This window comes from Quercus lobata, chromosome 8, assembly GCF_001633185.2.
Source record: "Quercus lobata isolate SW786 chromosome 8, ValleyOak3.0 Primary Assembly, whole genome shotgun sequence".
Taxonomy (NCBI): domain Eukaryota; kingdom Viridiplantae; phylum Streptophyta; class Magnoliopsida; order Fagales; family Fagaceae; genus Quercus; species Quercus lobata.
This window is the reverse complement of record NC_044911.1, coordinates 61,011,692-61,038,114: the sequence shown is the minus strand read 5'-3', so window position 1 is coordinate 61,038,114 and position 26,423 is coordinate 61,011,692. Positions and strand designations below refer to the sequence as shown.

General features: G+C 38.9%; 1 protein-coding gene across 1 annotated transcript; it reads right to left on the bottom strand.

The window, feature by feature from the left end:
* Positions 1-546: 546 nt before the first annotated feature.
* Positions 547-1,869, bottom strand: LOC115957177 (pentatricopeptide repeat-containing protein At1g02150-like). Its single transcript, XM_031075393.1, has 2 exons — positions 1,843-1,869; positions 547-1,140 (listed from the first exon to the last, which is right to left on the bottom strand). The coding sequence occupies exons 1-2, from the start codon at positions 1,867-1,869 to the stop codon at positions 547-549; spliced, it is 621 nt and encodes a 206-aa protein (XP_030931253.1).
* Between the last annotated feature and the right edge of the window lie 24,554 nt (positions 1,870-26,423).

The window sequence follows — 26,423 nt, the reverse complement described above, 5'->3', positions numbered from 1 at the left end:
TCTCTTTATTTATTGACCGAAATGATATGGGTTTGGATTTGCTTTTTAGGTTTAGTGATTTGGAGATTTGGGTTTCATTTGTTTGTTTTTCTTTCTCTTCATTTGTTCATTCTCTCTCCATTTTATTTGTTTTTGTTTCGGGCATTGCTCCTGTTGCTGTATAGTTCTTGATCACTGCCAAATTATATAAAGTTAAATCACGGTATTTTTTTAAATTTTTTTTTAATGTGCATTTTAAAGTGGCTTATGAACTTTTGGATGTTTGTTTGGTAGTGGGATCAGATTTGAAATATGTTTCCATTTTCTTCTGAATGTAAATAATATTTACTTAGTTTGGTCTTGCTTATTTTTCAATGTCATACCCTCTGAGAATGTTAGCACTTTGCTTAGTTTATTAGTTGAATACTAGTGGAAATGGTCTTTAAACTTTGGCATTCGCTCGGTCTCAAGCCGATAGGTAATGCATATGCTTTATTTTCAAGAGATCTTGCCTCAACAGTCCAACGAAAACTTCCTTGCTCTCCATGTCATTGTTTTCCTCACACATTAACTGGCTTTGCCCTCCAACTCCATGATCCATAAAAGCTTCTTTCCAGCAGGATAAAGCCTTAGAAATCCTCCTTTCTCCAATATGTTCCACTTAGTGTACATTGTAGCCATTGTGCTGAATGTAGTCCAATTGGGATTAATGGTCCTGTCCTGTTTCATCTGTTCAAATACTTGTTCCATCTTTTCTGCAGATCCTTGTAATCCACGAGATGATAACCAGATATTATAGGAATATATATCTAGTTTTATATTTTTCTCAGTCATTTCTGAGATCATCAAGTCAACTTTATCAAACTCCTTGAGATTCATATAGAGAGTCATCATCACATTGAAAGGAAGTGAGTGCATGGCATAACCTTTACAACTCATTTTTTCAAGTAAAGATTCTGCCTTTCCTCTCATTTTGGCTCTCAAATAAGCATTGAGAAGAGCCTCATATATCCTCCTGTCTTTCAACCTATCTGGTAGCTCCAGGAAGTAATCTTCAGCTCTAGAAATTCCATGAACCTTGCCAATTAGATCTAATTGAATTTCAGCATCACTAGCTGCTACTCTAAACCTCTCTCCTCTGTTGTTCATCCAATCATAAACCTGTAAAATGCATAAAATTTCAAACCTAATAATAATGCAAGCCAAGGCTTTTCATCCAAATGAATAAATATAAAAAGTAAGATTAATCAATGAAAGAATTATAGAGCTATAACCCAACACATCAGTTTATGATGAAATCTATAGTGCCAAAATGCTAATTAGAATGGAAATACCCTTGAGCTTCCAATTAACAGATTATTACAAAAGGTCATGTTTAATTACACAGAATGGACTATTTTGTTCATGATAACTTCAGTATCTACCATTCATTATAACCCCATATTCATGATATGCTTACCATTTGTCCCAAGAAATTTATGCCCTCATTTAATAAAGAAGATCTTGTGAACAGAAAAAAGAGGATCAAGAACATATGTAAATTTAATCAAGTCATTCTTGTAGGCTCCCTGGCCAATTTTGGTAAATTTTCTTTGGTCACAATTTTTTGGAAAGTAAATCATATAACAAAACCAAGTAAACCTTTCTGAGCTGCTTATGCACCTAAAAGTAAAACAATCTACTTAACATTCTGGGCCTTGGAACACATTTCTGGTTGTAAAATACCAAAAAAAACTCATCTAGCTAAGAGGAAGAAAGTAACTACTTTTATACAACTTTTGGTATTGATTTTGATTTTTCTTCATTTTTCATATTTCATGAGTCATAATTGAACTAAATATATTTCTCAACCCCATCAGATACCTCAATTGTTTTGATAGCATTAGCCATGAGCAAAATATGCATAACTTATTCAGATAGACTGTACTTGTAGTGACTGTTGGTTTTTTAGACCCCTTAAAACACAATTGGATTAACCTAGGTAATTAGCCAAGTTATTACTTAGTTCAAATTTCAAATCTAGGTTATCACAATCAAACAATCATATCATGCAAAACAGCGGAAAAATAAATAACACAACGATATGATAACCCAGGAAAACCAAACCGGTAAAAAACCTGGGGAGGATTTAACCTAGCTATCCTCAAGGTAAAAAGCAAATCCACTAGAAAAAATCGAAATTCATACAATAAGACTTACAAGCTCCCACGCTCGACTTTTTATTGCTACCCACCAGTAGAACTTACTGACACGATCACGTGCAAGCTTCGAATCCATGGACTCCTTCTTTCTTTGGCCTTTGCAAAACACAAACACCCCCGTTTGTGACTTTGAGATCCCACTCAAAGGTTTAGTAACACAAACACTCTTGTTTGTGACTCCAAGACCACCCTTAAAGGTTTAGATCATCAGCACCTTTGATGACTAGAGAAGGCAGCAGCTTCTACAATACCGGATCTTGAGATTCTTCAAGGAATAGCACCGGTAGAAGACATAAGAGAGTTTTTTAGGAACAAAACCCTAAATACAAAAGAGGCACACCCTTTTCTCTCTGAAAAGCCTTATAAAAACGTGCTTAGGGTTTCCTTTATATACTGGGAGAAGTAGATTAGAAACCCTAATCCTAAATGGGCTTGAACTGTTGTTTGGGCTTAATTAAAATTCTGCAGATACGACTTTCGATCGATTCGATCGATCGAACCAGACAAATTATGAAATCTTCTTCCTGCAGCTTGTATGTTCTTGAATCTTGACTTGAATCACCTTAAGTATTGTCTAATAATACCTATAGACTCTAAGATTTATATCTAGACAAATTTGTGTTCACGATTTGCCAATTGTTCTAAACATTTAGAACCTAACAGTGACCATGAGCCATAACTGAGATAGGAAACTGGGTAGCGCCAAAATGGCTTGGGAACATCAGATAGCAAGCGGAAGAACCCGGAGGTCATCATGAATATTCCCTGCATAAACAACCAATAGTGATGATGATGACAACTATGGCATGCTTAAGATGATGGAAATAAGACTTGCCTTAAGTATATGTTCTTACAATAATTCCTGCCCCTGTAATAATTCCCATGAGGAAATTTGGAACCAAAGAAGTTACAACCATCATAAGGCTCTCTATAACAGAAATGCAGGCATAAATGTGAAGGCAGTAGTAGACATAATGAGAAAATTCCGGTCGGAATTTCACCATGTAGTATGTAATAGTCCCAGTGGAGATTGCAATAGCAACCAAGAATGGAAATGAAGAAAGGAAGTTGGATAGAACATATACTGCTACTCCATAATACCCATTAAGCCGCTCTTGGTAAAAATTCTGTTTCAAGGGGGGAAAAAATCATGAGGTTAAAATGAGAGGATAGAAAGTCCTCAGTAGACATTTTTTCCATATAATTTCATGAATGAGGTTGTTTACCTTCGTCTCTTCAATGAAGGATGGAAAGCCTCCTATTGACATAAATGTCATAAACCCTGTTACAAAACCACCACAGGCTGCTCTGGCCAAGATTGCTGAGTAGCCAGTGCCAACATCAAAATAGATAGTACCGACACATATAGATACAGCAATATAGATTATTATCCTCAGCCAGTAATATCCCACATCTCTAGACATGTTCACAGTTGATCTCCGTGTCAATGTTAAAAGTTGTTTCCACCGGCTTGCTTGACTGGACCTTTTTGTTTCAAATTCAAGTCCTTCCTGCAAACATTAATTCATTCATATTTGTTATGAACAATAACAAACATATATATCTGACATCACTCAATAACAGTTTCACGTTTGGGATATAATTGTGTTTGTATATCAAACATATGAGTACAAATTTCTTTTTTAAATGTTTTGGTGACATTTGTGTACTGTGGATCTTAATAAGCAACATGCAGAAATCATCACTGGAATAAAAATGTATATCTAGGTTGAAATTCTTACAATGGTTGATATTTCTCGAATCCTAGTTTTTGCCCTTTTTGCATATGTTGACCTCCTGTACTTCTCAAAAAGCCTTGCAAACTTTTTGATTGTTTAGTTTAGAATTTTTATTATTTATGAAAGGAGAGTACAATTTTGTTATGACACTAACCAATATTGCACATTTAATCTCTCTATTCAATGTCACTAACCAATATTGCACATTACACAAACCTATTATTTATATTTGATACGACACAAACTTTTTGCAGCATGACGATAGATCCTGGACCCATTGATTGTAGTGTATTGACGAAACAAGTTAAACATTGATCTGAGTTACTGTGGAACCCTGGGGGACATGTAATTGCATGAGTTTTCTTGTACTATGCATTCATGTTACAACTCTAATTAGCCATAAAATACTAAATATTTGCATAAGATTTTTATCTATTGTTATAATATTTGCAGGATCCTCCTGGCACACTAGATTGTCGAAGTCGCCATGAAGAATTGGCACTTCAAGTTCCTATGGTAGATAATCGTGTCCTTGCCATTGTGAGGTTGCTTGGTCTAGAGGGTCTGCACTTGGTCCTATCCATATAGCTTGACCATGCATTGATCACTGCATTTGTAGAGCGATGGCGCCCAGAGACCCATACATTCCACCTACCACATGGTGAGATGATGATTACATTGCAAGATGTGGAAGTTATCATGGGGTTGCCCATCGAGGGTGAGGCAATGGTTGGGCCTAGTAAAAGAACTTGGACAGATGTGTGTGCTGAAATGCTTGGAATTCAAATTCCAAATGACCCTCAAACTGTGCTAAGAGGTCAAAGGATTCTGATACCCACACTTGTCGAAAGAATCAGACAACCACTGCCTCTGGATGCTAATGAGATTCAAGTTCATCAGTACGCTCGCTGCTATATACTAGCCCTACTAGGGGATATGGTATTTCTTGACAAATTCGGAGATAGGGTCCATCTTATGTGGTTAGAGTTCATGCAGAACCTTTGTAATCCACGCAAGTATAGTTAGGGTAGTGCAGCCTTATCATGGTTGTACAAACAGCTGTGCAATGCAGCCTTATCATGGTTGTACAACATCCCGTATCGCGGTCCGCAATCAAGATAAAACCATCCCCAACTGGCCCCCGTCTCATCATCCACAACCGCAAAGTTAAGCGGAAAAATCTCATTATTAGCATCAGTAGCCATTGTAATCAACAACTTTCCTTTATATTTTCCATAAAGATGAGTTCCGTCAATACTAATTACTGACCTACAACTGCGAATCCAGCAATGGAAGGTGCGAAAGCCCAGAACACATACTTGAATATAATAATAACTGGTATGTTCCCGTTGATCGACCGAAAAGACACTTGTGTACCCGGATTGCTATCCTAATATGCCAACAACAACTTCTGCAACTTTTGATATGACTCTTCCCAATTCTCGTGTATGTTTGCAATAGCCTTTTGTGTCGTATCCCATATCTTGTAGTATGATATATCGTGCTTAAACCTTTCCTTCATCAAGTTTTGGAGATCGTTTATTTTGCTGGTGTGATCTACAAGTACATATGTATGAAGTTCTTTGGCAAGAAAATTGGAATCCATCATTTTGCCATCTTTGTTCACCCCAACTGACAAACAAGTGTGAGGACCGCCGTATATTGTGACGGCCCATAACCCGTTAAGCTTCCGTTGCGAGAATGCTCGGACTTTTCATGCACATGACTCATTCGAGTACTTCACACACAATCTTTGCTGGTTGGACCGCTCAGTTATATAATTCTTGTTGTTGTCCATAGAGTAAACTATTAATGCTTGTCTCACCGCCTCTTTATTAGGGAAAATCAACCCTTTGCTAAAATTCATTTCCCGCACCCAACTTGATGAAAATGGTATCTCAACATTTGAAGGATCAACTATATTATCCCAAGTGTTTGCATGGAATGACGGGCCATGAGCTTCATATGTAGGGACTGCAGGCTGCAAACCTATACCATCGCCTATATCATCTTGAAACTCTATAGCATCATCATCATGATCATCCACGACATCATCACGGACATTGTCAACATTTTCATAGTTTATAGTATTCTCGTGAAAGTCATCTCTCCCAATCATCTCTTCATACTCATCTCTACCATGATCAACATCATCTTCGTCTTCGTCTTCCCTTCCTAGAGATTGAATACATTCTTGTTGATAACTAGATTTGCAAACCTCTATTGGAGTTGGTGTCTCTTGGCATGGTGGTGTATAACCCCCAACTGTGGTGCACGGGGTAAGAGTCGGATAACTATATGTATGTAATGATTGGAATTCTTCCCCGCCACCACCCTCCAAAGTTGTTTGTTGCACGTCTTCACCGCCAACTTCTATACGAGGCTCCACACTTATATACAACTTGGCAGCTTTTAACTGGGGCGTAGAGTTTATCCGGTCAAACATAATCTTAACATGCTTGTCTCCTTTTATTTTAATAGGCATGAAGACAATACGGTCATTGAACACTGCATGAGGAGCACGATATATAATTTTTATGTCATGCAACCGACGGTCCAAATGCAGCTCTTTCATAATTTTCTTTTTCAACTTCTTCAAATTGATCTCCCGCCCTTTTTTTAGCTGAATAATCTCTATCTTTTTACCAGGCCTTTCATATGTCACTCCATAAGTCACATCACTACAGGGCTCCCTCCCATAATATAGATATAAATCAATCGAACTCATTACAAGCCTATAAGTCAAATAAGTTTACTAAAAGTTAGTGACGAATATAACACCTTTATTCGATATGAACTACAAAATATTACCTCAAGGCAAATATAAAGATAACATTGTATAGTCCACAAAACAATTATAAAATTTTTTTTAAACTCAAACAAATTTGTACATGGTCGCTAACCTTAAAAAATTAATATTTGTTACACCTTACAACTAACAAACCATTACACATTACAACACATTGCAAATAAATACCATGTTACACATTAAATAATTTGTACATGTTACACATTGCAACTAACAACCCATTACAAAGCACAAATAACAAATGCAAAAAACAATAATAATAATGATAATAAATTACTATTACAAACAACACATTACTCATCAACAATATAAAAGTGGTATGTGTGTATATATATATATATCTACCAAATGTAAAAGGTTTGAATATATATAGCCAGGTCTAACAAAAAATTAAAAAGGTTTGAATATTTACCTTTGAAGAAGAAGAAAAGCTTTAATTTGTAGAATGATCAATGTGATTTGTAGAAGAAGAAAAGCTTTTTAATTTGTAGATCAATGTGTGTGAAAGGTGTTTTGGCGTGGGAGAGAGCTGTGAGAAGTGAGAGTTTAAGTGGAAAGTGAGAGTTGAGTGTATAAGTAATCTGAGACAGGGTGGTTGTAAAATTTATTGGAACTCGAGTTTGATAGACTCGAGTTCCATTTAAATAAATTTTTACCGTGCTCGCATAATTGAGATAGGTGGGGTAGGTGTGGAAAGTTACTGGAAGTCGAGTACACTATACTCAACTTTCAGTGGAAGCCGAGTTTAGTAAACTCGACTTTCAATAGTTTACCGTGAAAATCCTAGAGTGGTAAAATTTTTACTGCACCTGGAAGTCGAGTATACTATGCTCGACTTTCATGGAAGTTGAGTATAGTAAACTCAACTTCCAGGTGGGTTTTTTTCATTATTTTAATCCACGTCAGCTTAAATATTTGCGATGGGGGGCGCTGATTGTGCCTGGAAGTCGAGTTTGATAAAATTGACTTTCAAAAAGAGTCTAACTAACTAAATAGGTTTGAACGTGTGCTATCTGGCTGAAAAATTTCAGAATTTGTACTGTTTGGCAAATTTTGCCCTATAGTCCTCTGCATCTTTAAAAAATTTCAGGTTTGAGTGTAGTATGTAGATCACTCAAATTTTTGTTCTTCCATCGTATGAAAGTGGATTTGTGTCCACATGTTGCATGTTTATACCATATATTCTTAGATCCGCCTTCGCAATTGATACCAAAATTTAATATAAACCATAAATCCTGATAGGCTCGATCATATTATCAACGTCCATTAAGCACGACTAAGGACGAAGGATCTATCCAAGATCGTCCTGGTAGCAATGGTCGTCGATCAAGGACGATTGAATCCACCTCCTCTCATCAATGAACCGTTACAAAACATTGATCAGCTTCCAGACCGTTGGAAGGGCAACTCACCATTAACAACCCGCAGGGGCATTACCAGGGAAGAATAAAGTCTCCATCAAGGCTCCACCAACGGCTAGAAGAAATCACCTACATGTGCGTTGATATAAATACATAGCAGTGAAATCCAAAGAAAGAGGACAAGTAATTCTGAAACTCTAGCATAATATTTTCTTAACTTCTCTTTTGTCAATCTTTTTGACTTTGGCATCGGAGGGTTTTTGGCAGGCACCACGCCGATGACTTACATCTTTTCTTTTCTTCATTCGTTCTTGGAGATCGGGTTGGTTGAGGACGAAATCATTTTGGACGATCATCTTTGGCTGATGATTTAAGCATCATCAGTTTGGCGTCGTCTGTGGAAACGATTGTCATTCAACACGTGATCTGTCCCAGTTAACTCGTAAGTCCAGATGGAATCCGGTACTAACCTAGATCCTACCGCATTGGCCCTACAAATCTAGTCGCTCGCGGCCACGGTGGAAGAACTCACCAGGCAAAACCAAGAGATGAGGCAACGGTTGCTTCAGGAAGACAATCGTGCAGACAAGGGTGACGACGAAGACAGCAACAGAAGACGAAACAACACTCTGGAAGAGGCGAGCTCAGATCTCCTAAAAGAAATGAGGAAGGAGATGGACGAATTGAGAAATGCCATTAAAGGGAAGACGGACCAAAGCTTGGAAAGGATAGTCAGGAAGACGGATTCACTATTCACCATGGCCATTTAGGAGTGCCCAGTACCCTCTAAGTTCCTTCTACCATAGCTGGAATCTTTCGACGGGCTGAAAGATCCCCTGGATCACTTGAATACCTTCAAGATGACCCTAGGCCTTCAACAACCCCTCGACGAGATTTTGTGTCGCTCCTTTACTGCTACTCTCAAAGGGGCGGCTAAGGAGTGGTTTAACAAGTTGCCAACGTCATCCATTGATAACTTCGAGCAGTTAAGCAGTTCCTTCGTCCGTCATTTCGTAGGCGAGCAACGTCCAAAGAGGACTGCCGACCACCTGCTCACCATCAGACAAGGGGAGAAGGAACCATTGAGGTCTTACGTGACACGTTTCACCTGAGGGATGCTGGAAGTAGACGAGGCGGATGACAAGGTACATCTCATGAGCTTCAAGGCAGGGTTGAAGTCCAGAGATTTCGTGGCATCCTTGGCAAAGAATCCCCCCAAGACAATGGCCGAGGCATTGTTGAAAGCACAGAAGTATAAGAACGTTGAAGAAGCTCTGGCAGCCATTGACGGAGTAGAAAAGAACAAGGAAAAGAAGAGGGAAAAGGAGGACGATTGAAGAGGACAAAAAAGAGACCGGGCTAATCGATGAAATGACGAAGGAAATAGATGGAGGGAGGACAAGAACTCTCGTCCAATGAAATTCACACCGTTGGTGATGCCTGTTGACCAGATTCTAACAGAAATAAGGGATGAACCATCTCTTAAGTGGCCAAGGCCACTCCATTCAGTGCCTAGCTTGCGCGACTAGAGGAAATACTGCCATTTTCATAAAGACCATGGGCATTACACAGAAGATTGCAAGGATCTGAAGGAGCAGATTGAAGAACTTATCCGTAATGGGAAACTACAACAGTATGTAAAAAGGGGAGATTCCGGCAGGTACAGCCAGAAAAGCTAGCACGGCGGTTCAAGGAAAGATGAAGATCGCCCCCCACCTTCTCCACAAAGCGCACTGGGGGAGATAAAGACCATCGCCGGGGGACCAACCATGGGGGGGTCATTTAAATCCCTTAGGAAGTCACACCAAAGGTAGATAAACAGTGTTCACAGTCTACCTCCCTTGAAGCAAAGACGAACCAATCGAGACATGTACTTCTCAGAAGAAGACGCTAGGGGTGTAAAACAACCTCATGATGACCCACTAGTCATTATGATCATGATCGAGGGGTTCAACACGCGGAGAGTCCTAGTCGACAATGGGAGCTCAGTTGATATAATCTATCTTCCTGCCTTCCAGCATCTAAAGCTGGACCCAAAAAGGCTCCGTCCCTTTGAGTCCCTTCTCTTTAGCTTCAGTGGAGACAAGGTATACCCCAAGGGAATGGTGACGTTGACAGTGACAGCCGGATCATACCCCCTCCAGGTAACTAACTAGCACAACTTCTTGGTAGTGGACTCACCCTCGTCCTACAACGTGATCATAGGACGACCAATGCTCAATCGTTGGAAGGCTGCCACTTCCACGTACTGCTTAAAGGTGAAGTTTCCGACGGAACAAGGGGTTGGAAAGATTAAAGGAGACCAGGTGTTGGCAAGAGAGTGCTACCGGGCTGTCCTGGCCTCTAAAGAGAACCATACGTGGACAATTGAAGAAAAAACACCAGAGATCGTTGAAAAGCTAGAAACGATAGAGTTGATTGAAGGGAGTCCAACAAAGACGACCCAAATAGGGACGAACCTGAGTCCTAGGACGAAGGAAGGGATCGTCAATTTCCTGAAAAATAACCTCGATCACTTGGAGCCACGAGGATATGCCGGGAATCCCAGCAAGCCTCATCCAACATCACCTGAATGTTGACCCAGGGAAGAAGCCCATCCAGTAGAAAAGGAGAGTCTTTGCCCCCGAGCAAAACAAAGCAGTAATGGACGAAGTAAATAAGTTACTTGCAACAAAATTCATTCGGGAAGTCCACTACCCCGAGTGGTTGGCCAATGTGGTCATGGTCAAGAAAGCAAACGGGAAATGGAGAATGTGTGTCGACTTCACAGATCTTAATCAAGCCTGCCCAAAAGACAGTTTTCCATTACCCAGAATTGACCAGCTGGTGGACTCCATTGTAGGACATAAACTTCTCACGTTTATGGACGCGTTCTCCAGATATAACCAAATACAAATGGCTGAAGAAGACCAAGAAAAGACTGCTTTTATCACCAGCCAGGGGCTCTACTGTTACCGGGTCATGCCTTTTGGACTTAAGAATGTAGGTGCCACCTATTAAAGGTTGGTGAACCAGATGTTCGAGAGACAAATCGGGAGAAACGTGGAGGTATACGTTGACGATATGCTCATCAAGAGCAAAGAGGAAGAAGATCATCTGGACGACCTTAAGGAGACATTCAATACACTCAGGCAGTACAACATGAAGCTGAATCCGTCCAAGTGTGCTTTTAGGGTTTCCTCAGGGAAATTCCTTGGGTTTATGGTATTGCAGAGAGGGATCGAAGCAAACCTAGAGAAGGTCAAGGCGATCCTCGAAATGTCTTCATCCAGGATGGTCAAAGAAGTGCAATCCCTCACAGGAAGAATAACAGCCCTCAACAGGTTCATCTCGAAGGCTACAGACAAATGCCTTCCATTCTTCAAGACTTTGCGGAAAGCATTTGCCTGGACGGAGGAATGCGAAACGGCATTCTAAGAGTTGAAGCACTATCTTAGCAACCCTCCGCTCTTAAGTCCGTCGAAAGAAGGCGAAGACTTATTCCTATATCTAGCTGTATTTGTCACGGCCGTCAGCGCAGCGTTGATTAGAGAAGAAGACAGGTTGCAACTTCCTGTATACTACGTCAGCTAGGCCTTCCAGGGTGCCGGGGCGTGGTATTCTCGCATAGAAAAGATCACCTTCACCCTGATTGTGACTTTGAGAAAATTTCGTCCATACTTTCAAGCCAATTCTATCATAGTAATGATAGACCAACCCATCAAAAAGGCAATGAACAGACCCGAAGCGGCAGGACGAATGGTATAGTGGGCTATCGAGCTCAGCCAGTTTGATATAGAATACCGTCCACGGACAGCCATAAAAGCTCAGGCGTTGGCCGATTTCATAGCGGAATTCACCACCCCTGAGAACATAGAGAATCTCTGGACGGTAAACACTGATGGGTCGTCCACTCAAAAAGGAGGTGGAGCAGGCATCGTTATTACTTCCCCTAGAAAAGACATTCTCAAGTACGGGGTCCAGCTCAAATTCCCTGTAACCAATAACGAAGTAGAGTATGGGGCCTTGCTGACAGGATTGAGAATAGCTCGGGCACTTGGAGTTGAAAATGTTGTGCTCAAGAGCGACTCGCAGCTCGTCATAAGGCAAGTGAGGCGGGAATTCGAAGCAAAAGAGACGAGGATGCAGAAGTACCTCAAACTGACGAACCAGCTAGTAAGTGCCTTTAATCATGTAGAGTTCGTTCAAATCCCAAGGGATCAGAATGCTGAAATTGACGAGGTAGCACGAAGTGCCTTAACGGAAAACCAGGATAAAATGTTTGATTGGAGGCTAGAAGAACAAAACCCCCCTAGCATCCAGGAACTTCAAACTCTCTCGGTACACACCAACCCTGGATGGACGAGCCCGATCCCGTCGATCCTTCGAGAAGGACGACTACCGCCAAATCCAGAAGAAGCCAAAAAGATGCAGAAACGGGCCGCCAGATTTACAATACTCAATGACGAACTCTACAAAAGGGGTTACTCCTAACCATATTTGAGATGTATAGAAGAGGAAGAAGCCAAATACGTCCTGGAAGAAGTACATGGGGGAATCTGCGGAGACCACATGGGAACAAAGTCTCTCGTCAGGAAAATCATGAGAACAGGCTACTTTTGGCCGACCATGCAGCAAGACGCAGCTGATTTCGTGAAGAAGTGTGATAGTTGCCGAAGGTATGGAAATGTTCAACGAGTCCTTGGAGAAAAGATGACCCTCGCCTTGGCCATTCGAACAGTGGGGGATTGACATCATGGGCCCCTTACCCCAGGGAAAAAGGCAAATGAAGTTCCTGCTCGTCGCGACTGACTACTTCACAAAATGGGTGGAAGCGGAAGCCCTGGCAATAATCACCGAAGCAAAGGTACAAAATTTTGTATAGAAAAATATTGTTTGTAGGTTTGGGATACCCAGGACGATCATATCAGATAATGGTCATCAATTCGACAATCAGAAATTCAGATCATTTTGGTCGGGCTTGGGCATAAAAAACAAGTACTCATCGCCAGGCCATCCTCAAGCCAATGGACAGACGGAAGTAACCAACCGGACCTTGCTCAGGATTATCAAGTCCCGATTAGTGGGGGCAAAGGGAACATGGCCTGAAGAATTACCAAGTGTTCTGTGGGCATACAGGACGACAACACGAACACCAATAGGAGAAACACCATTCAGTTTGACATACGGCACAGAAGCAGTCATCCCGGTCGAAGTAGGGCTCACTAGCATTAGGAAAGAATTCTTTGACTAGCAAATCAACGACGGCCAACTAAAGCAGAACCTGGACTGCCTGGACGAGGTTAGAGACCAAGCATCCCAAAGAATGGCCAAGTACCAGTAGAAGATAGCCGAGTACTATAATCGGAGAGTGAAGTTGAAAAGATTCAACATCGGAGATCTCGTCCTTTGAAAAGTCACTCCCGCAACAAAAGACCCAGCACAAGGCAAACTTGGCCCGACCTGGGAAGGGCCCTATAGAGTCGTCCACTATTTGCACCAGGGAAGTTACCATCTAGAAGACTCAGAGGGAAAGAGACTACCTCGTCCATGGAATGTCGAACATCTAAAGAGGTATTACGAAAAGGAACCATAGCCTGATTGTAAAACCCAATTTAATGCTTTCCGTCTTATGTAAGTGATTATTTAGAATCCATTAAGTATTATTCAATTCATTAAGTATTATTCAGCATTTCATGAGTGTTATTCAGCATTTCACGAACGTTACCCAACAAACCATGCGCTACAATTCTTCCTTCCCCGAAAGATCCGAACAGCCGTCCTAAACAGGAAAGACGATAAGATTCCTTAAATGGATGTACATAATCCTAAACAAGAAAGACAATAAGATTCCTAAAATGGATGTACATCGTCCTAAATAAGGAGGACGGTAAGATTCCTTAAATGGATGTACATCGTCCTAAATAAGAAAGACGATAAGATTCCTTAAATGGATGTACATCGTCCTAAACAAGAAAGACGGTAAGATTCCTTAAATAGATGTGCATCGTCCTAAGCAAGAAAGACGATAAAATTCCTAAAAAAAAAAAAAAAAAAAAAAAGGGATACAGATCGTCTAGAGTAAAAGAGACGATAAGTTTATTTAAAGGATAGGCATCATCCTAAATGAAGAGGCAAAAAGACCCTTTATATAGACGTGCATCGTCCTGAACGGTATGGTGATATTTACACCGTCCTAGACAAAACGGTAAGATGATTCCCCAAAAGTGCACGAGGTAAAATCCCCTAAAGTGCACAGAAGGACGAGGATAAGTATGCCAACAAAATTTTTCTAAGTCCCTGAAGGGGAGAGGAGAACATCCAAAAGAAGATCTTAAACACAACACAAGCAATCAGAGAGGCAAAGGTAAATAAATAGACATATTATATAAAACCAAACTGTTCAAAAAAAAAAAAAAGAGAAAAGAGAGGGGCCCCAAAAAAACAAATGGGGCATCCAAACACCAGTTGTTCAAAAAACTTAAGACATACAAATAAATAAATAAATAAATAAACATAATCAGGCTTGAGGGGCAACGTCATCGTCTTTGTTCGCTTGGGAAGGTTCCGCACCAATGGACGCCACTGTCTAAGCCGCCTCGTCCTCCTCAATCTCCTTGTCAACGGCCTCAAAATCCAAGTCTTCAAGGTCCGTGCTAGGACCATGCTTGATCAGATATCTCTAGAGCAGCTCAAATCCTTTGAAGTACCACTGGAACAAGATGGTGTTATATTCATCCGTGGTCTGGAAAGCAGTGACGGCCTTGGCCATGGCAACTTTCATCCTTTGAGCAGCTGTTGTAAGGAGTTTGTCCTTTTGCTTCATTGATTGTTTTTCAGATTTCAGCTGCTTTGTCAAAGCTTGAATCTGCCCCTTGGAAGTGTTGAGGGAGTCCATGGCTGCGATCAGGTCTTTCCACAAGCCTGAAGCCTCAGCCTCAAGCGTTTCCACCTTCGAGTTGGCCACGACGGCCTTATCCTTATTTGCCAAGTATTGTGTAGTAATATGCATGGTCTCCCCCAACACCTTACGACAAAAAGTCCCACCAAAGTCAATAAAAATAGTCGAACAATTAAGGACGAAGAAGGGGACAAAGACGTGGAGGATTACCTGCACGAGCTTGTGGACGTGCCGGCTCACCATCTCGTGGGAGGGTACACTCGAGATTTCTTTCATCTCCCCAAGAGTAAGGAGCTCATTAGCACGGTCCATAGCCGTCTCGGCGTCAGACCAAACACTGGCACCAACCTTCTCCTTCCCTTTGTTCGCAACTTTCTGCTTTTTTGAAGGACGGGCCACCTCCTCAACAGAAATGCCAGGAGAGGCAGCCAGACCCTCATCCAGGTCCAAGGCAGGCGTGGACGAACCTCTCTCCACCACCTCCTTCTCCTTTTCCTTATCTGTAATCCTTAGCCTTCTCTGACCAATTTGGGAAAGAAGCTCATTTTTCTTCTCCTTGATTTTCTTGTACATCTCCTTGTTAAACTTAGTCATCATCTCTACGCCAAAGAAAACAAGAAGTTAAGGATGAATAAAGAGAAAACAAGAATATATGGACGAAGAAAAAGGAAACAAGACAAAGACAGTTTGCGCTTTTTCTCTTATCGGTCAAAGGTACTAAGGACGTAGAGGGAAGGCTCCAGCCCTAAGCAGTGACGAGTTAAAGTGCGCTGGTCGATCAATTCACCAAAATCTTCAATCGTCCTTGCGTACCTGATTGCCGCTTGAACCCGCTCTTCGAATTTGCTCTCAAGCTCAGGACGATCTTTTACTGCAAATACAACAGCAAGAGAGAAATTAAGAAAAAAAAAAAAAAAAAAAAAAAAAAGGGAGAGGGGCATCTCATAAGGAGCAAACGCACCAATCAAAGGGGTCTCCCACCGGTATAGCAGCCTAGGAACGTTCCCCCAAAAGTCATCAGATAGTGTTTCCCAACCATCACCCGATACAAAGAAGTATCTAGACTTCTAGTAGCGAAAGGACGACGGAAGATCTACAATTAGACGCAACTTCCTATTCCAAGGTACAAACTCATAATACCCAAATTCCTTGGATTCTTTCAGACGGTATAGATGGACGAACTCATTGATCGTGGTCATGTCTCCGTCAGCGATGGTCGTCCAAATCACCATACAACTAACAACTATTCTCCACGAGTTGGGCATAAGTTGCCCTGGTGCAAGGTTTAGATGATGAAGAAGCTCCATGATGAACGGATGGACGGGAAATCTGAGGCCACACGAAAAGGCAGCCTCATAAAAGCAAACTTCCCCGTGAGCAAAGGCGCAAGCCTTTTCACCCTTTCTGGGAAGATGAGCCTTGGTCCCTTCGGGAAACTGGAACCTATCTTTAAACTTGCTAAAGACCTCTATTTTCAAGGAACATTTCTCCTTGAGGGCATGGAAAGGACGGACAATGGCCGGAGAGGGAGAATGGGAGGACAAAGGTGTGCGAGAAGGTGCGGAGGTTGCTGTATCTACCCCGGCCCCTTCCACGCCTACATTAGAGGACGAACCTCTCTTTAAGTCACTTGATCGCTCCTCAGATCCCATATTTTCCCCCCTTAGGATCCCTCGAACAGACTGAAACCAAATCGTAGATTTGTACAGTAAAGGGTATAAAACACCCAACGCCAAACCTAAGCCATTACCTCTAAAAACAAATTCCTTAACTTGTGGGTATGAATCGCTAGGCGAAAGCGTACCTAATGGGTCGCCGAAAAATTCCACTAAGGCTCCTAAACGGGCAAAAAGAAATGCTATGGAAGGAGAGGTATGCCTAACTTCAGAGTTATCCACCATTAAAGAGAAACAACACCACTCAAAAAGAAGAAAGGAAAGCGCAGAAAGAAGAAAGAACTTAAAAGACACAGACACAAGCAAAATTCAGAAAGGAAAGAAAGCGTAAATGAGGGGCATACTTGGAAATTAGGGAGGAAACTGAGAAGACTAAGAGCAAAATTCGCAACTAAGGGAGTCAGAGAAACCAATCGCACAGAGAAGATGGAGAAATGAGAAAAGGAAAGGCCAAATATCAAAAAGTTTTGTCTTGGAAAGTGCGGGAAAACTAAAAGGGTTTTCACCGGAAACGAAGCACCCCAGCCAATGAAAAACAACCACGTGGTCGTGAAGTGTGTCACAGCTGCCATTAAGCAATCAATGCGGAACAGAACCCCAAACGCCATAACCATTAAAAAAAATATATATATATATATATATAAATATATATATATATATATATATATATATACTTATGTATACAGTAATAAATAAATAAATAAATAAACCAATGTACCCTTTCGTATTCCTGCGACCGTCCAAGTTATGGACGACCTCGGAATAGGGGGGCAGCTGATAGGCTCGATCATATTATCAACGTCCATTAAGCACGACTAAGGACGAAGGATCTATCCAAGTTCGTCCTGGCAGCAATGGTCGTTGATCAAGGACGATTGAATCCACCTCCTCTCATCAATGAACCGTTACAAAACATTGATCAGCTTCCAGACCGTTGGAAGGGCAACTCACCATTAACACCCCGCAGGGGCGTTACCAGGGAAGAATAAAGTCTCCATCAAGGCTCCACCAATGGCTAGAAGAAATCACCTGCGTGTGCGTTCATATAAATACATAGCAGTGAAATCCAAAGAAAGAGGACAAGTAATTCTGAAACTCTAGCATACTATTTTCTTAACTTCTCTTTTGTCAATCTTTTTGACTTTGGCATCGGAGGGTTTTTGGCAGGCACCACGCCGACGACTTACATCTTTTCTTTTCTTCACTCGTTCTTGGAGATCGGGTTGGTTGAGGACGACATCATTCTAGACGATCATCTTTGGCTGACGATCTAAGCATTAGCAAATCCATTTCAAATAGAGAATATTATTTTTTGTATAGGACCTTAAATCAACAAAGTGTATAACTTTTGCATACATGGTGACAGAAGTTTCTTATTTAACGACAAAAAACTTAACTAATTACATAAACTAGAACTAGAGTTGGAACCAAGGGGGCAGAAGGTCAAATGCCTGCATGATTCCACCAAAAGATTTACATATATGTACTTCTATATGTTAATTGTTAAGTACTCCGCCTTGATAAAAAAACACTCCACACTTGAATTGATAAAATTAAATAATGAAACCTGGTACCAAAAGGAAGGAAAGAAGGGAAAAAGTTAATCCGTATACTTCAAACTTTGTATCACACCAATTTTGTCCTACTATTTTTCTAGCCTTATCCCAAATTTACCTTTATCATCACTCACCTTTTTTTTAATTTAAAAAAAAAAAAAAATTATGAACACCTATATCATCACTCACGGGCTCACTACACTATTTCTAGTAAATCACATTTTCTTTTTACTTTCTCACTTCACTTTAACTTCAAGGCTTAAATTAGTGGCTACATAGCAGTCAAAATTAATCTTGAAAAAGCCTATAATAGGCTTGAGTGGAGTTTTATTTGGAATGTGCTCATCTTATTCAACCTTCCCCTTGCTTTGGTAAAGTTCATTATGAGCTGTGTTTCCACCTCATCCATAGCCTTGCTCTTCAATGGTAGTGCTCTTCCCCCGTTTCTCCCTTCCAGAGGCATCTGGCAGGGGGACTCTTTGTCCCCTTACCTATTTATTCTTTGCATGGAGGTTTTAGGCTATCTTATTACTGATAAATGCTCCTCCAATCTCTGGGATCCAATGAAAGCTTCCAGGGATGGTCCTGCTTTTTCTTATTTGTTCTTTGTGGACGACTTGATCTTGTTTGCCAAAGCAGATGAAAAAAACTGTCAAAGTATCCGAGGTGTTCTAGAGGTCTTTGAGATCTTATCTAGCTAGAAGGCTAGTGCTACAAAATCCAGAGTTTATTTCTCCCCTAATATATCTAGATCCCATTATGATAGGTTGGCTGAGATGTTAGGTTTTCACTCCACCTCTAACCTGGGGAAATATCTGGGCTTTTCTCTCAAGCACCCTAGGTCCTCCACCCAAGACTATAATTTCATTATTGAGAAAGTGCAATCCAAGTTGGTGGGTTGGAAGGCCAACTTGTTGTCCTTCCTAAGGAGAGTGGTTCTAACCCAAGCCACCCTAACTGCCATTCCATCGTATATTATGCAAGGGGTTCCCTTGCCAAGGAGAGTCCTTAACTCCCTGGACAAGATCAGCAGATTTCTCATTTGGGGCTCCACCACGGAAAAGAAAAAGCTCCACTTACTAAGTTGGAAGAAAATAGCTAAACCAAAGAAGGATGGGGGCTTAGGGGTCCATGCTGCTAAACCAAAAAAGCATTGCGCTTCTTGCCAAGTTAAGATGGCAGCTCCATCAGGAAAAAGACTCCCTGTGGGCTCGTGTTCTTAAGAAGAAATACAAGATGAACTTCACCTCTCCCAGAAGTTGTTCTCCTACGTGGGTTGGGATCAAATTAGGGAATGGAATTTTTTCTAAAGGGACAAGGTGGCAAGTTGGTTCCAATAGTAACCTTAGCTTTTGGTATGACCATTGGTGCTCTCTAGGAGTATTAAGGATTCTCATTTCAGGACCTCTAAGCTTAGGTTGATAAAGTCAGGGTGAAAGATGTTATCATTAACGAAGCTTGGAATTTAGACTCTCCCCCTCAAGTCCTGCAGATTTTCAAAGCCTTGCCTAGCCATCATGAATCCACCGGGGGTGACTCTATCATTTGGTGTTCCTCACACAATGGAGATTTCGACCCAAAAAATGCCTATTTTTTAGCTAATCTTTCACTTGAACCAAGCCCTCCATTCCATGGTCGCTGGCTTTGGAACGCATACACCCTCCCCACAATCAAAATTTTCCTTTGGAAATGTTTTTGGAATTGTCTCTCGATCAATAGCACTCTTGTTCACAAAGGTATGCCTATCGTGGATGCCTACGGATTCTATCTTAACCTGCAGGAATCCATGTTGCACGTCCTGCTTGACTGTATCATTACGAAATCCTTTTGGCAGCATACCCATCAGGACCGGCCCAACAAAATTTGAGGCCTAAGGTAAAAATTATATATGGAACTTTTTTATATGTAAACATTAATTAAATAAAATTATATAATATTAATTAAATTAAGACTAATTTGATGTAAATACAGAAATTGATGAATAATACTAGTTAAACTAAGCTTAATTCTATATAGAATATTGAATATTATAATTAAATCAAAAGGAACTTACTTTAACTTGGATATATGATTTGCATAGTTAAATACAGTTGTAATCTAAATTTTAATTTTATATATTCTTTTTAAGAGAAAGAGATAGATAGATATTATTTGGTGTGTGGTTTAGTAGAAGATTAGTCATCATTGATGATTTATCACATTTGCAACATTTTATTTGAAACATCTTAGGGTTTCAATTGAGTTAAATTTTTATTGGTCTCTTATTTTAAAAGCCTTGTTAGAAATGAAAAAGAAAAATACTAAAAATACTACAAAATGTTCACAATAAATGTGATTATGACTGTAATTGATGAATTTTAACAACTTAATTTATTTGTGTTTGAATTACTTTTTTATGTGATTAGTGAAATGTCAATTAAATCTATAGTAAAATTTGTGGTATCTTTAGCATCACTCTTAAAAAAAAATACCAATTATTTAAAAAATGTTATATTTTTTATAAAATTTTGGGTTTTTTACTAAGGGAGATGGGGCCTTTTTTTAGTAGGAAAATTTTTTATTTGTTGTGGGGCCTTAGGCCTTGAGCCGGCACTGATACCCATCCTCACTTTAATCTCCATCAGTTCTACAACGCGGACCTCCCAACTTGGCTTCGCATGAATTGTTGTAGCTTTCTCCTAGGTCCCCCCCCCCCCCCCCCCCCCCCCCCCCCCAATTATGCTCTTGGGAGGCTTTGTTTCTCCTTGCCATTTGGCAGCTCTAGATTCAGAGCAACAACTGGACCTTTAAAAATACCCCTGTCAACAACCATCTTTTCCATGACACTTAACAAGGCTGTGGAGTACAATCTCCTTGGTTCAGACAAGAAGCAATTTAAAAGGCAGCTTGTTAAGGAAGTGTCCTAGATCAACCCAAATCATGGATGGGTGAAGCTTAACTCTGATGGGTCGTCCATGGGCAATCCAGGTGTAGCTGGAGAAGGAGGTGTTATTAGGAATCACAATGGGAAATGGATCAGAGGCTTCTCCAGGTCCATCGGTATAACTACTAGTGTCATAGTGGAGCTTTGGGCCCTTAGGGATGGGCTTAAACTGTGCATAGACATGCACCTGCCAGTAGTTATTGTCGAGCTGAATGCCCTCTTAGTTGTTGATATGATAAATGGAAACTTGACCTTCTCCTTATGTTTATCCCCTCTTGTTGATGATTGCAGGGCTTTGCTCAGTTGAATCCCTCAACACCAGGTAAAGCACTGTTACAGAGAAGCAAATGCAGTGGCTGATGCTCTTGCCAAATTCAATGCTAACACGGAGGATGATTTTGTTGTTTTTAACTCTCCTCTTGCTTCTGTGCTAATGCTTTTGTACCAAGACACTTCTAAGTTTGTGTACTTAAGGCATTGTCATAGTAGTTCCAATCCTGTATTAATGGTTTAGCTTTTATTCTATTTCCCTTTAACCAAAAAAATGAAAAAGAAGGCACTATATTTGTTCTAGGCAAGAGTAATTCCGATGCAACAAAAATTTCACAATATTTCTAAATTAGTATATTAAAAAATTTAAGGTGACCTATGCATATGTAAGTTGACATGCTATTATAACATTTTATTGTACCCTTAATATTACTCTTTACGCAAAATTATAATAATAAAAAAAGTCATTTACGTCCTTGTATCATAAAGCAAAAAATCCTCTATATTTTTATATTTTTTATTTACAGTTACAAATTGTATGTCTTTGTTATAGATCCAAAATTAAAATACTTTGAAAATTGAGAACGAAAAGTTTCTTTTCTTCATATGTATATTTTTGAAATGCAATAAAAGTGGTGAGAACCGATACACATATACAAGGTATATTAGTATTACTATACTTTTAACAATTTTACTTTGATTTATTTTCTCAATTTATTTTAAGGAATTAAATTTGATGTATTTAGATTAATCTCCTGTGTTGATTGTTATTAACAATGAATTGATTATTTTTGTTTATTTATTTTGATGATATGAAATAAATAATTGATTACTTTAATTGTTATTTATTTTGATTAAAAATGCTTTATTTATTTTGTTATTGTCGGACCGTGTGCTTTACTGATCCATCCAACAACCAATTAGTGAAGGATGAGGGGGCACAAATTTTTTATAGCATTCAATCGTAGACCAAGCCCATTGGTATTGGAACGAATTGTGAAATCCCTCACAATCCCTCTCTCACAATGCGGCTCCAACAACTCAAACCTATGATTGGGCTCTGATATCACTTGTCAGACTGTGTGCCTTACCAATCCATCCAACGACTAATTGGTGAAGGATGAGGAGGCACAAATCTTTTATAGCATTCAATCGCAAATCAAGCCCATTGGTATTGGAGCGAATTGTGAAATCCCTCACAGTTATTAATATCAATTAATATTGAAACACATCATTTTTGTATTTGATTTAAAAACCTTGAAAGTTGGAAAACTCCAATTTGGATAAGTAAATTACTAGTTGCTTCTCAAACTAAACTAAGTTGTTAAGAATCTTAAGATTATCATAATGTTTTACATCTTGATGACTACTTATTTCTAGAATTGCATAGTATCAAAATGTGATTTGCTTTTTTACCCTCTTTCAAAAACCAAAGTGTAAGATGTAACAAATGTTTTTTTCTTTTTTTTGGCAATGGGTTGTACTTCTTCGTAAATAAAAGCCCGCACTTGCACCCGTGTCCAGACACATATCTCATACATAAAAGGCCCATTTAGCAAACATGATCAACCCAAGCCCATTTGGACTTACATTCCTTCGCTAAGTCAGCGGCAAAAGACCGGCAAAAATGGCCCATTAGCATTAATTTTTGAAATATTTAGCAACAGAGCACTGTTTCGGAAATAATTAGGGAAATACCACTTTTTCCGAAAACGCCGCTATAGGGCCCGAAAACGTCACTATAGGGCTTAAAAAACGCCACTATAGGGCCCCTTGAACCTGTTATGGGGACTTATAAAAATTTTTTTGCAGGAAAACGCCGCTATAGGGCCCAAAAACGTCATTATAGGGCTTAAAAACGCCACTATAGGGCCCCTTGAAACTGTTATGGGACTTACAAAAAAATTTTGCAGGAAAACGCCGCTATAGGGCCCAAAAACGTCACTATAGGGCTTAAAAACGCCACTATAGGGCCATTTGAACCTGTTATGGGACTTATAAATTTTTTTTTCAGGAAAACGCCGCTATAGGCCCGAAAAAGTGGTAGATTGCTATATAGTTCGGAAACAGTGTTTCTGAGCAAATTATTTCCAAAATTGATGGTAATGGGCCATTTTTGCCGAAAAAGACCTGTGAACAAACAGGATATCGATATCTTTATGGTTCTATGTACGTGGGCCGGCTTTAATCTGGATTAAGTGAAATTATGTGATACTTAATTATTTTTTAATCCACAGGTCTCTTTTATGGGCCTACACCGTCAATATTAAAATCAAGCATTCATCAATCACAAAAAAGAGAGTGGTCCATTAGTTTTTTATTTTTTTAAAAATAATTTAATAATTACAATGGGGAGAGAAAATTTAAACTATGAATATCAAAAAATATAAACATACCAAGGGTGTCAACTAGTTATGTTACAAAACTCTTGATAGGTAAGAGTGTCCATTATGATTATTTTTTACCATTACATCAATTGATTTCTTTTTATAGACATAGCTTGTATCTAGTTCAATAATGCACTAGATACTCGAGGGAATATTTGCAATTTTGCATGACATATATATGGGGTAAATGATATTGTCTTGTAAGGACTCGATTTTGCACCCATAATTTAATCAAGGAAGATGGCTAGAATGACCATTCATATACTCAAAATTCATGATTGCATTACATACATTAATTCATTCATTACATATCATAAAAATGATCTGGAGATTCTAATGGTTGCAATGGTATGTCGGATTTCTAAATCGGACTGTCAGATTGAAATATATCACATGATTAAGTTTGCACGGTCTACATGCATTTTGTTTGGGTGGAACTAACAACGCATGATTAATTTAAATTAATTCTAATTGGTTAGACAATTAAGATTAATTAAATAATTTTGTGATTTGTTATTAGTTAGTGTCAAAAATAAGCTTGCATGCATGGGAATAAAGGGATAATTAGATAACAACAAAATTGTGGATAATCAAGACTTTTTGGAGTATTTATCTACAAGATAATCATTGTTGAAAAGACCTGAATTATCAAAAAATGAGTTTATTTTTTAGAATATGGATTAAAAACGCGTCTAAATGCAAGTCCCGACTCAAAAAACCTTAAAACAAGAGTCCAAAATGTACCAAAACTCAAACGTAGGTCCAGCACCCAAAAGGACCATTCGACACTCTTAGAGTGCCGATCGGCACTTTTCAAGTGCCAATTGGCACAAATGCGAGGCACGGCTCAAGGGCTTTTGAATTGAGATAAACCTCACCTTTTTCTATTTTTTACAGATGAGGACACATCTCAATTCGTATTTTGATCATTCAGCTAATTTTTTGAAGCATTCTCACTCCTATAAATAGAGGATGCCTCTCAAAATTCAGTAGACTTTTTTATGTTTTCTGACCCCCCCCCCCCTCTCTCTCTTTTCTAGCTCCTCTATTCTTTTCAATTCTCTCTTACGTTAAAGATGTTCTGGAGGTTCTTGCCTTAGGAATTTCTTTTCTATAAGCAAAATATTTTAGGCTTCAAAGAGTTGAGTAAATTTCTTTGAATCCTAAAATATCATCTCACTAAGAAGAGCACGCATGCAAGAGGTAGTTAATTTCTTTTCTTTTTCTAGTCTTCTTTATTAATTTTGATTGATGATGCATGAATAGGTTTAGGATAATTTATTATTTCAGATTCTTGATATAATTGCCATGTTTTGTTCAATTTTTTTTAAAAAAAATATGTCCTTAGATGATTATTTGTTCTGATTTCTCTCTTGAATCTCAAAATCTACTCATGATCAAAGATCTCTTTAAATTAAAAACTAATCTGAAATTTTTAGATCTGATTTTTCTTAACCACAGAACTGATCTGTATTTTCATTAAATACAGGTCAGATTTTTTTTTTTTTCACACACAAAACTGATCTGTATTTTCATTAAATGCAGATCTGATTTTTCTTACACACAAAATTGATCTGTATTTTCATTAAATACAGATCTGATTTTTTTTTTTTTTTTTTTACTCTCAAAACTAATCGTATTTTCATTAAATAAAGATTTTTTTTTTAATGAAAATTTTCTTTTTCACAAAATAGCAAATTTTGAAATTTAAGAGAAGAAGTCAAAAGTTAAGATGATTTTTGATTGATGCATATAACATAGGTTTATCTTATGAGTATAGTTCCTCTTCTAAAAAAACAAAAGTCTTTTTCTTATTTTATTCATTAAAAAAAAAAGATCTGGTTTTTATTTTATTTATTTATTTATTTATTTTATAACTTTGCTCCAAAACATATCTGATATTTTCTAGCAAAAGCCTTGTTCTTTCTTTATATAAAAACAGATCTAATTTTCTTTACAAAACTAAATTTTTATCTACACAAAAATAGATATGGTTTCTTTTTTAATGAAACAAATCAATTTTCTTTATTTACAAAAACAAATCTGAAATTTTTTCCTAAAAAGAGGATACATTCATAAGATAGATTTATGTGAGTTAGTTCTGGTCAAGTGTCTGTCATGTATGTTCAACATATCATTTAATATCATGCATAAAATGGTATATTGGTCATTAGAGTCTAGAAGACCATACTCTGTCTTGGCAGAATGGGTGCCTAACACCTTCCCATTTCGTAACCTAGCCTCCAAACTTAGTTCTTTTGGATAGGTAGATCTATGCTTTGTCTTTCTTTTTATTTTTGGGTAGATTGTAACTAGGACAAAAAGCTATGTATTCTTTTGCATAGAATGTAACTAGGACTCAAAGCCTTTTAAGATTCAATTTACCAAGATTGTATTTATCATTCAATCAATGACAATGAAGTATTTTGATCATGTATTTTTTTTGTATTTATTTTTTTCTTATTTTTTGAATAAAAAAAATAAGTGGTGACTCCACACCACTTACCTAAAAAGAGAGGTGTCCTTAAAAGCACCCGAATCTCTTTTTTGAGGGCACCCCAATTTTGGCGGTCTCTCACATGTCCACAGCCACAAACCTAGACTTTTCTGATGCTTGATTGAAAGTGTTATGTATGTCTTAT

Bases quoted from the DNA above. Each gene is read 5' to 3' on its own strand.
- LOC115957177 (XM_031075393.1), bottom strand. From the start codon at position 1,869: ATGGCTAATGCTATCAAAACAATTGAG. The intron at 1,141-1,842 runs GTATCTGATGGG...TGCATTTTACAG, and splicing joins ATGCTATCAAAACAATTGAG to GTTTATGATTGGATGAACAA.